The sequence below is a fragment of the Seriola aureovittata genome, chromosome 6 (assembly GCF_021018895.1).
Source record: "Seriola aureovittata isolate HTS-2021-v1 ecotype China chromosome 6, ASM2101889v1, whole genome shotgun sequence".
NCBI lineage: Eukaryota > Metazoa > Chordata > Actinopteri > Carangiformes > Carangidae > Seriola > Seriola aureovittata.
This window is the reverse complement of record NC_079369.1, coordinates 5047393-5060130: the sequence shown is the minus strand read 5'-3', so window position 1 is coordinate 5060130 and position 12738 is coordinate 5047393. Positions and strand designations below refer to the sequence as shown.

General features: G+C 39.0%; 1 protein-coding gene across 2 annotated transcripts; it reads left to right on the top strand.

Annotated features, from left to right (window-relative positions):
* Positions 1–23: 23 nt before the first annotated feature.
* On the top strand, positions 24–3644 carry med8 (mediator complex subunit 8). 2 transcript variants are annotated; one of them, XM_056379587.1, is made up of 7 exons: positions 24–128; positions 449–570; positions 1294–1438; positions 1537–1677; positions 1801–1888; positions 1981–2241; positions 3200–3644. In XM_056379587.1, exons 1-7 carry the CDS (start codon positions 123–125, stop codon positions 3268–3270), a joined length of 834 nt encoding a protein of 277 aa, XP_056235562.1. In that variant the 5' UTR covers positions 24–122; the 3' UTR covers positions 3271–3644. The 2 variants fall into 2 exon arrangements, with proteins under 2 accessions (XP_056235562.1, XP_056235565.1); XM_056379590.1 differs by having other exon boundaries at positions 25–128; positions 1981–2220.
* The last annotated feature ends 9094 nt before the right edge of the window (positions 3645–12738 follow it).

Genomic DNA, 12738 nt, shown 5'->3' with positions numbered 1-12738 from the left:
GACAGTGTTAAGAGTACTGTTCCTAACTATACAACACGTGCTTTTATTTTGACAACAATAAACCGGAAGTGTTTGTGCCTTGACTGATTGAGAGCATTTCATCGTTAGCTTGTAGTTCGACAATGCAGGTAATGCTATTTTAACGTCACTATTTTGTCAATGACAGTATGTTATTTTTATTTTATTATGTTATGAAACTGTTATATTCTTCAGTGTTTGTACTCGGGTACTGTGTTTCTGGTTTACTCATTTATATATAAAGTTAGCAGTAGCTAGCCCGCTAAATTAGATGGCGTTAGCGTTTTAGCTAGGTTAACATAACAATGAGGCTAATTTTAATGTAAAGTCAAAGTACCGACGCTGTAGACGACCCACAGAGTATTGTGTGCAGCGTGTAGTTGATGTATTTGGGTATGAGACTGAGCTTTTAGTTTTTTCTTTTCCACAGCAAAGAGAGGAGAAGCAGTTAGAAGCGTCGGTGGAGTCTCTCATTTCTCGGGTGGCTCACGTCAAAAACGCTCTTCACAGTTTCATTTATAAGCTGGAAAATGAATACGAAAGGTTAACATGGTGAGCAATGCATTTTTTTTAACGTTGATAGACTTCTGTTTGTGCTTAAATGGAACTTTAAACTATATATACAAGTTTGCATCAGTTACTATTGACATGGTCAATGCTGTTCCTATGGTTAAATCAGTAACCCCATCAAGACTTCAGTGCATTTTCATAAGTGAGTAAATGTTGAGGCCTTGAGCATTTGTATTGAACATAAGTCATTCAAAATGAGCTGTAATTGAATGTCTCCATACCGTAGTCACAGTGCACGAAAAGCCGTAATTCACTTATTATGGAGCAGCTCTGGGATTTGTCTGTGGATAACATAAAATCTTCAGTGTGTCTCTCTGATCAAGAATGAATTGTGCTGTGATACATACACAATATCTGAATATTTGACAGATCTGTAATCGTTAAATTTATTGTTCATATATCATCTGCAGGAGGAAGTGTGGTGGAATATTATAAACTGCCTGCACTTTTTTAGGGAAGCTTTGTATTCTGCTCTTATGAAATGTCACATTAGTCTACTTAACTGTCTAATTTTCCAGGAAATATGCTACCATTAGCATTCCTTTGTCACTCAGCTTGCTTTACTTTAAGATGAACAAGTGAATATGTTTACAAATGCAACATTTGTTATGTCATCTTTTGTTATCAGAATTTGTTAAGAGGTTCTTTGTGGAGTTTTTTTTTTTCTTTTGGTCAAATGCTGTGATGTGTGTTTATGTCATTCAGGCCGTCTGTGTTGGACAACTTTGCTCTGCTATCTGGTCAGCTGAACACTATCAATAAGCTTCTCAAGAATGAGAAGACGCCATCCTTTCGCAACCAGGTTATAATACCTCTGCTTCTGTCACCGGACAGAGACGAAGATTTAGCAGTGAGTTTCTTAAACACTGAAAGCCAGTTACGTGACTATTTATTAGAGGCCTGTGTTGGAGGCCTGTCTGTTTATCACTGCTGCTTGTTCTCCATCAGAAACTCACAGAGCAGCGTGTTCCAGTGTTCAGCCATGAGATTGTACCAGACTACCTGCGGACCAAGCCTGATCCAGAGGTGGAGGAACAGGAGAAACAGCTGAGTGCAGACGCTGCACGTATTGGCCCTGAGGTGGCACAGGTCAGTTGGGTGTTGCACTAATTAAACATGATATGCTGTCTTACTCGTGAAGTAATTTTACTGTTGCTGCTGTATGAGTATTTTGCATTCTTAAACCAACCCCAGTAATATTTTTCACAACAGAAACAAATCCAGGCGTTGAACAAGCTGTGTTCCAATCTACTGGAGAAGCTGAACAATCCTCGTGATGACAGAGATGCGGAAAGTGCAAGTATGTTGCACTTTTACTGAATGGGTCCTTTGTTTTTAATTGTTTTGTAAATGCCCATATATTGACTTTTATGATTTTTTTTTTTTTTCCAGCTATGAGACAAAACAAATCCTCTTTCAACCCTGCGGACACTAATGCACTGGTTGGAGCGGTTGCGTTTGGAAAGGGGCTTTCCAAATGCAGGCCTCCAGGTCCAGTTGCTCCTGGACACCCAGGACAAGGGCCCATGATGAGCGGAGGTCCAACCTTACAGCAGGTCACCATTGGTGGTGGTGGCAGTCAGCAAGCAGGTATGGGAGGACCTGTGGCTCCACAGCAGCAAGGACAGCCAGGTAGGAGACCTGGAGAGCTGGGTTAGTATTGCATTTCACTACTTACTTCTTATTTTTGCACTGCATTACACGGCTTTTGCTGCAAATACTGTAGCAGCCAAAGCAAAGGAAATATTGTGCTTTGTAGCATGAAAAGATATGTGTGGTAGGACAAGGACACAAAATGCATACTATAATGTAACAATCCTGATTTGAAGAAATTAAGGAATGAGTTCATTTGTGGGCATCTCAACACTAAAACACAGCTGCTATGGGTGATGAGAGTGTAAACGGTGGTGGCAGTAGATAAATCTGTAAAAACTCATACACAATATTCCTGCTCTTCAGCTCCCTGTAATTCATGTTTTGAATTTCTCCATTTTAGGATCCGAATTAGTTTGAGGTGTAATTTTTATCTAAAATAATCTCATCAGGTTAAACAATTAATCCTGTTATGATTATACAGTAGTTAATACTTTATCATACGTGACATAATTTAAACAATTATTGTTTGCTAAACTAAACTAAATGGATCATTCTAACAAATAACATGTTATTCAGTCAGGATCAGAACAAATGTTTATGTGACAACCCTGTATGTAGTGATGATGCTTAGGGAAGTCGTCTGACTTGACCTCAGCTTTTGTGTCACTCTGGTCTGGGCAGCAATGCCTCTCAAACTAACCCCATATTTCAAGGGAGCTATTTACTAATTTGCACAGCATATCAGAAATATTGTTGACATGTGCTGAGCTCTGTAGATTCCCGATGAGATATGTAAATGTCAAACACAACCTCCTGTGTTTTCATTATGTACGATTATATTGATAAAACTTTGAACTGTACAACCCTTTTGTTTTACATTTCACTCGTTTATTGCACCTTTTTAACTTTTTGTTGCTAATACACAATTGATTTTGCTTCTTTTTACGTAAACAGTTTGTGACAGTAACCTGTATTCATGTGTGTTTAGTGATCTCTCCCTGTTTTTCTTTCTCAGGAAAAATGCCAAGTAGCATCAAGACAAACATCAAATCTGCATCTGGTTCGATGCATCCCTACAACCGATGAGCCCCTTCCTTCCCATTTCTTTAACCTGCATTTTCTACATTTAAGACCCTCCTCTGGCAATGAATATTTACAGTACATACATGTCACCTTTGTATGCTGTTCTTTTCATGGAATGCACCAACTTCTAAGAAGTTGTTACTCTGCTCTCTCTAAAGCTGTTTCTGTGACATACAGTTTGCTCTGAGAAATTTCTCAAAGGTAAAGTTTTCCCCTTAGTGACTGTCATAGAGTCTATTTTATACCTCCATTATTTGATACTGAGCCACAGTGTTTGAGCCACTAGATGGCAGTATGTCATCATTTATTGGATCACAATGGCTTGTATTTGGAACTGTACTCATGACACTTTTTTAATAAAAGACGTGTTAAAAAGACTTCCAGCTTGTGTAATCAACACATTTCTGTCCATATTTAAATGATGTACTGTTAAGTCTGAACACAATTAGGATTCTGTTGGTCTGAATATTTGAGTAAAGTAATTCTGTACAACTAAATTGTGTTAGTGGTGTCAGTAAAGTCGTCAAAACTGTAACCTTGTTGTAATCGAGCATCAGCAGTGTCTTGCATCCCGAACATAGACGGAGCAGTTCCCATCAAATGACCATCACAGCATTTCAGACATGCACCATAATCTGACGTCTGTTCAGTATTTCTCCCAGTTTCTTCTCCTGCTTCTCTTTGCCCATTTTGCTGCAGTACCATAGGTGAGAATGATGAGGGTGGACATTGCTCTGTGTGGCCTGATAATGTCAAAGTGTTTAAGGGGGGAAATGAGGAAGTATCGGTGCTGACGTGTGAGAGGGGCCTCTCTCCACGCCGGCTCTCTCTGTCCACTCCAATCCCTGTCCTGCTGCACAGCACAGTGACCATGCTGCTGTCACAGCGTGCAGGCCCATGGCTGACCTACATACACCCTCTGTCCCCAAACAGGCAGACGTCTCGCTGTGTCAGCCACTATGGTCAGACGCTCTGCTGAGACAGCTCAAAGCTGCACAAGGTCACGCTTGTGTCCACAGATGAGGTCTAAATTATAAACAAAGACCTAAAAGGCAACATCCTGCAAACCTCAGAAAACAGAGGGTGTACTGAGGATTCAGACAAACTATCACCCAAAGTTAAAGGATGATGCAGTTTTTACCTTTCAAGTACAAATAACACATAAGTGCACGCTAGAATTTAGATTTTCTAGATTCTTTGTTTTTTTTGTTTTTGCTTTACAGGCTTGGTTAAGAAAGGCTGCTCATCAGTGACTTTTGTCTTTATTTTCTATGTTGCATTTTCTCGGTGTAGCAATGAATTTGAAAAGAACAGCAATTCCACATAACAATAATGTAAGAGACAGAAATTAAAGCAGACATGATGCTCACTTTGATTGGTGTCAAGCAGTCTCTTAACGTTAATTTTCACAGTGAATTAAAATGAATGGGAACTATGTGTCTGCCCAGGTAGGAAAAAACAAGCCAAAACAAATATGTAAACGTTGTATACCATGTTGTATTCTTTGGATAACAGGCAGCAGAAGTGTGAAATGTGATTTGCAGTAAATGGCCTTAAATATGCAAAAGCACTAGTGTGTTGTTCAAAGAATTTTTATCTTTTACTAAGTGGGTCCACTGACATTGTCATTTAATGACAATGTTACATATAGGATTGAAGATATTTATAGTAATCAAAACAATCTATTATAGTTTAATTATATATAAATTGCTTCCTGGGTTGTAACCTACTGTAGATATAGTCTAAGGCACTTTACTGTTTTCTTTTCTGAAAACCTGGAACCGCAAAAGTGTAATTCCAGGCGTGACGTTCACATTCTCCTAAACCACAAGTGATGCTATATTGTAAACAATGCACTTGAATACATTACATATATATGTGACACTAAGTTACCAAACCCCATCTGCTGATGAAGCCCACAAGATGTGGCTGAAAGCTCCAAATAAAACCAGCCAAACTGAACCTTGTATTTTGTTATGTTGAACAGTTTATTACTTCTTCTACTCTATTTTATTTGATCTCATGTTTAGTAACTTGTTGAGGCTATGTAGCAGATTTTTATCATTGAAATGTGTTTAGTATTAAATTCTCACATGAAAACAAAAAACTGCTACTATGGATCTAGTTATTATAAACCAAAAATAGTTTATGAATATACATTTAAATAACAGACTATGCCTAGTTGTGCCATGTTCCTGTCAATAGTAGCCTAATCCTCTTGACTGGAAATATGTTAGCTGGAAGTTGCTGGATGCGCTCTGTATGTTCTTTTTGCGTTCTGTTGAATTTCCAAGCTCCCACAATAAATATTCATGACATGTTCATAAATAATTTTCTGAACATCCATTCTGGTAAAAACTGTAAGAGCAGAGTAGATGCAGGCAGTGATTTAAATCACACTCCCCAGGGAGGCACATGTAGTAATGTCACACTATCACTGCCCTGACACCAGAGTCGTAGCAGCATCTGAACGTCTGACAGTTGTGTATCCTCTGGTTTATGCAATTAGAATATTAATTTACTCCTCATCATAAAACTAGCATGTTGCAGCTGGATCCAAATATCTTCCATTCATACTGCCCTGCAAAGCTAAAACATGAAACAGTAAATAATGTATATTATATTTAATCAAAAACAAATTGAGTTAAGACCTGAATCTGATCTGACTTTTGACATGACCTTAACAAATATTAACAAATATGTACCACAAAAAACAACAAACACTTAAAAAAGGAAAGAAAAGAAAAAAATTATGCTTCAGTATCTTAGTGAATGAGTTATACCACATAAATAAGACAGGAGCTAAATGTTAATGGAGAACACCAGATAAACTACTGCTGCTAAAAGCTTACAAGCCTAGCTTAGCAGAGTAGCAGTAGGCTAAGAGCCATTTACAGCCTCTGACTCTGGTGAAATTCTCTTGAATTTATCTTTACATCATTTTTTGAATTTCATCACATTAAAGACCAATTCGTTAATCTAATTGATTATTTATGGTAATTTATTATCATTAGATACTGCACAATTTCTGTGCCCATTAGATTGTCCATTGAGTGCAGTATCTAATTGTTTGTTTTTTTAGGTCCCATGTCAGCATGAGGTATAAAATGATCTTATTATTTATATATTACAGTTTGACAAAAACTCTTCAAACTTCAAAGCTTTATTTCTCAACTTCACTGTTTCTGCAGTTACTCTTCTGTCTCTGTCGGACACCTCCAGTCACACACACCATGAGGGGTCAGAAGTGTTTCACTGTTGTGAGCACAAAACCTGCCACAGGCCCATTCTGTAAAGAATAATATCTGAAACCTCTTTCTGTTTTGACTCTTAATTTGAATATTAATTTGAATTCATAAATCAAGGTTGTGTGTGAGATAAAGATAGAGGTGGTGTAGTAACATTCAGTGCATTCAGCCAGACTCACTGTATAAATAGTGGATAATGGGAAAACTCAATATGACAGCTGCCTCCTAAATTACAATATACAGTATATAGCAGGGTACATAGAGCAGGGGTAACTGGGCAGTTCATACCGGACATAAATCCATCCTGACAACATAATCAGCATATCTTTTTAAAAGACAGGATTTCCCTCTGAAGCGACACACTACAGTGGCCAAATATGTGAAATGACTTCCTGTCCAGAAATGAAGCAAAAACATTTAAAAAGATGAAAAACACAGACTACAAACCCAAAACAAATTAGCTCACAGCTGCATGAGAATCGACATGAATGATCCCACTTTTGTTGTTGGATGCGAGTGCGATAATTATTGCAACAGCACTGTATCCAAATGTCCTTGATCATCAGTGCAAAATAATTTTTTTTGTTTCATTTTTGATCCATGTTTTGGAGAGATAACTTTCTCATTTCTTTAATAAGAGCAATTCCTGGCACAGTTTTAAAGGTTTTTTTCCCCCATAATTGAAGAACATGATAAGGTCCATATCTTGCTCATTATGGAAGCTTTAGGCAAATATAAAGAAACACTTTACAGCCTTAAACTCCCACACCCCTAATGCTCAAATATACTGCAGCTTCTAATTCAAATGTTCCATGGTTGAAATAACTTGAAAGGCTAAGATGACACACACTGATCTGTGAAATCTTTTCCAAATGTCTTCTTTATGAAAGTTGGGATCAGAGGAATTCATTAAAGATCTGTGGGTGGCATAGGCAATATGAAACTGAAGCTTTCCAGCGGCAAGTCTTTGCCAAACTGAACAGTTTCCAAATTCAGAAATCTGCAACACTGACTGGAACACACCCACAGTCACTAATTACTTGACCCTATTCCTGCAGAAGCTTTTTGTCTGTTGAGTTTGACTTTTTTTTTTTTTTGTGAGTAACGTGATTCACACAGGATCTGTGAGTGGAGAGGAAGACTTGTTTTATCATATTAATGCAGAGGGCTTCCTTGAGACAAAGCCTCTCCATTATGTTGTGCCCCTCAGACCTTGCATCATCTGCTTCAGTAGCCCTTCCCTCGGGCACATGTGTGTAACCTTGTTGTGTGTGTATCATGCTGGCAGGCGTTGATGTAACTGATGCACATTATGCGTTGTGAATAACGCCAGTCTTTTTATGAGTCTTGTTATTGTTATTGATATAATGTGAGCCCGGAGCCGACTGTGCAGTATGTGCCACATGCATTGTGGACTGGTTGAGGATGATTGATTTGAAACTCCAGTGATGAGAATGTTCAGTTGCACTAAATCAATAAGGATCAGGTCAAGAAGACGTACGTATGTGCTTTTGTCTTTTCCACGTATTACTGTCTGGAGCTTTGATCATCGCAGTGAGAGGTCTGATGGTTGTGTTTGCTTTTTTGCCAATTTGAATTTTTTCCCACTTTGCAAAAATCGCAATGAAGACTTTTACGAATCTAAAGTGAAACTCAAATCTAGACAAAAATCTCAATTATTTGTTTGTGTTTAGTTTCGAAATAGAAATGATGATGACGTTCTCTCTCGTGAAAGTGTTATTTAATTTGTAGTATTTGTAGTTTTGTGTACTGCAGTTTTGAGCGGTACCAACACTTCCTGTTTTTCACAACTACGGCTGGATTAACCCATTAGGGGGCACTAAATGTGCCAAAGTTACCACAATTCACCCTCAAGGGAGCATGAGCGTCTACCAAATATCACAGCATCAGTGCAACGGCGCTAGAGGAAAAGTCACACAGTCATTGTAGGCTCATCCTCTGGGGACCATGGATGTCAGGGTTAGTCCAACACTAGCATCCATATATCCATATATATAAATATATATTGAAACGCATCACTCATATTCAGTACACTGTTGACAGGACTTTAGCCAGAGAACCAAACTCATTTTAAACGATGAGAACATTTGTTCTCTGTGGGCAAATTTGTTTATTCATTTACTGTTCCACTATATCTAATGCTAATTCTATCTCCCTTAAGTCTGTCAAAGCCTTTTCTACACCGTCAGGTATGTTATTCTCATGGAGGACAGGCCTCTGCACTAATTTATTTTATTTCATTTTTTTTGACAAAAGACAGACCAACTCTAAGACAAAAATATATCAGAATCAGCGTCAGAAACCCCAACGTGTTGAATAATCTATGTGTGTGATTGTAGAACGTAATCTCTTCCGCATGTCATTAAATGTTACTGACAAACAGGAATATTATATAAATGAATAAAAAATGATTAAATAAAGGACATGACCTAAGTGTCCCCAGTGTTAACTATGGCCCCACTTTGAGTTGTCACAGTAGTAAAAGCACAAGTGTTAATAATAACATTAAATGATGCCTCTGTTCTATTTAAAGGTTAGGAAATGAAGCAGTCAATCAAGTTAACGTGATTTACTAAATGGATTTCCACTCTAATCAACAATTATATGACAAATATGACAGATGTAAACATATAAGAGAAAATATAAGATCAGTTACATCTTTCGTAGCAAGAGTGGCGCCATCTTGCATTACGATAACCTGTGACGTCACGGGGTTGGTTGGTTTGGCGGTTGAGACAGTGAAATAGTTGAAGATAGTGAAAGGATGGAGACTGAGGAGCCACAGGACAGGAGAAGACAAAGGGGAGGCCACTATTGTATCGCTCCTGGATGTAAAAAATGAGTTTTACAGAGTTAAAGCCAAGGACAAAACTGTCCATTTTCGAGTGCCGCTGAAATGAAGAGCAGTCCTGCTGCGCTGGTTGGCGGCACTGAAGAGAGAGAGCCCACCGATGGGCACTGACTCCAGGGTTTGCAGTGAACATTTTTTGGATGAAGATTACCTAGAGGACAAGATCTTTGAGTCGGGCAAACTAGTTGTTCAATTTCACCGCCTATAATATGTACTCTACTGACCGGCCTACATACTCTGACAACAGCGGTACAGAGGCATCAGTCCGCCGTAGGGAAAGGGCGCTAAACCGCGCTAGCCAGGCAGGGAAGAGACAGGTAGGGCATTTAGCAACCCACAGAAGTCGGCAGGTACTGGTATCTGTTTGAGATGAACATCATCATCGACTGCAATAAAGTTCCACAAAGTCTCTGTGAGAGTCTCTCTAGCTCTCACTGAACACTTCTTTCACTCCAAACAGCAGCACTCATGAACACCTGATGTCCCCTCACCCTGACACACAGTCCGACGCACGTCACCTAGCTTAAAGATTTTCATAGCATCTCTGCAGCATGAACTGATGAGAGTTGGGCTGTACAATATAGCAGCCCAAATGACTGTCAGAAATTAAAACCACAACCATTAAAAATACTCGGGCCTGAAAGTATTCACCTAAAACTCACGTCATTCCACACCATACATGGTACGTCCCTCAGCAAGAGGTCACAGCTGATACAAACTTCGTAAGAAATATTTCTTACCGTGACTCCGTTTCCAACAGTCGGTAACTTCAGACTCTCCAAACTTTATACTCCAAACGTTATAATCCACATACGTTATCTTCCTCACCATTATCTTGTTTCTTCTTGCAATGCATGCAATAAAGTTTTTTTGCTAGCTTTTCCCTCACGTGGCCCGACTGCCGAAAAGCCGTCACACACGTATAGTGGGAAATTAAAAAAAAATATCGTACCCACCACGAACCAACGTAAACGCACAATAATTAACTTTTGGAGCAATTCTTACTTTTTTCAACCTAAAGTTTCTGACCGTCCATCCGGGAAACCGCTGGAGACCTGACTTGTTTTTGTTTTTGTTTTAACCACACCGGAATTGGCTCGCAACAAAATAAGCATTTTTGATTGGCCGATGTCCGCTCTGCCTGCTCGCTGCTGCACTGGTTTTATTCATGACCAACAAGACCATAACAATAATAAATCAGCGATATGAACCAATAGTAGCCACAATAGGCAAAATAATATATTTATGCATAAGGAAATGTTTCGCCTTTTACTGAAATTTATGTATTTTAGATACTATGCAAATTGTACTGGAGCCCTCTTTTGGTCCTGGACTGCAATAACGCCACTTCATGACAGATGACTATAAAAACTAGTTCTAGTAACTATGTACCTATGGATGGGTTAGGGTTAGACAGAGAGATAGATAACGTTATTAATCCCGTCGTCCTCCATTTCCAGTCGGTTCAGAAATGCTTTACTGTCTTCACTGGCCAAAGCACCCAACCAACCCCGTTACGTATGCAATGACGTCACACCAAAATGGCTGCTCGCTAGTTAGCTAGCAATTAGAAATTACGAAAATAAATTAGTCATTATTGTGGTTTTCACAATTTTTAATATCAGATTTTAGGCAAGGTGGTTTTTCTAATAGATTTCCTCACTACCAGTGCCAAAAACGTGCATGTTTCATTTCCGCTTTAAGTGTCCCAGTAATTCAATACGAGGACCCTGAAACTGAAGAAGCTAAATGGAATTATTCAATTTATCATTTCCAGCTTTGGTTTTCATGCGGTGACTTTTCAAAATGTTTCCTGTGAAAAATGTCTATAAGCAAAAACTGGGGGAAAAAAATCTTGTTTTGTGTTGGTGAAATGAGTGAAGCTACATTATATATACCTCTGAGATGAATGGGGCAACATGGAAACAAATATTTTATTAGAGATTTTTAATTTGAAGGCTTAGCTGTCTTAAATATATTCCTGAATATTAATTTAACTGTTATTTTTAAACCAATCAGCATTGATTTGTTTAGTTTTTTTACACATCTAGATTACTTATAGGCTAACTGTTATTTCAATAGCATTTACATGACTATATTTCGACATGAAAGAGGTGCTAATAACGTGTTAAAATATAGTCATAAAAATGCATCCATTATGTGCGCCCTTGACACCTAAAAACCTCCGCTTTCCAACCAAAGTAAACCCAGTTTTAACCTAGATACTGAGGCGTCTTTTGACTTGCAAATCATCAAACTGATGCTTGCACTTCTCGTAGCAGATCAAAATATTAACTCCTGCCAGCTGACTCTTATTTAAAGAAAATTTGAGGCAGTTAAATGTTAGCAAACGCCAGGAAAAGATAATATTGTGAATTTCCCAGGCAGCATTTCATTACTGTTACATTAGGTGTTGGGTAACACACCGCTTCTGATTGGAGTTTCATCTTTTCACGGTGCAAAATGGATAATGATCAGTGCCATTTGTCACGGTGCAGCATGTGATCCAGCCTGTTTGTTAAAGGAATCAGGAATTCAAAGGAACGTACACTGATTTTACTCAGAATGGGATTTACACCTTTTCATCATGTAATGACTGAATCAGTCTCACAATGGCTTTTGGTTTGCAGGAGCACATGAATAAATTATACACGTCCAGCACTTCTTACCTTTCATTTCTCAAACAGTGGCTGGAAGAAGCCCTTTGATAGAAACAAGGAGGCTTCTCCATGTAATTACATTTGATCGTGTTTGCATATGTCACTCCCACAGTCTCTGTCATGCTCTCTGATTTTGGACGCTCCTGGGAACCTCTTCCTAATCCACAAGTTAATGTTTCAGCCTCTTCCTCCTTTTTTTTTTTTTTTTTTTTTTCCAAGCGGAGGGATGAATCGGAGGAGCAGAATCAGACATCCTGTCTGGTTTATCTGGAGGAGAGAGATAAGTGTGGATTCCGCCTCTTTCAGGGAACGCACATTAACCATGCCTCGGAGGGAGCGCTGGGTGTGGGGAAGGGGAGGGGAGGGGTGGAGGAGGTATCTGTCTGCTGGGAGCGCACAGCTTTCACTCACTTCGAAAACTGTGAAAATGTCCCCTTCACACCCTCGGCAGCTCGGCCGAGCTCCGGCGTTCTGTTAGTGGTGATAGAAAGCCTGCGTGCCATAGCATAGTTGGAAGTGAGATGTGCAATGTTATCCAGAGGTGTTGGATTGACAACTCTACAACGTGTAAACTTGTATCCTACAGTGACTCCTGACCCTGACCCTGTTACAAAAGTCTGGGGGAGAAACCGCACACAAGTTTGTGGTGGGAACATGAAACTTGACATGAAAAATGACAAAAAAACTGCAA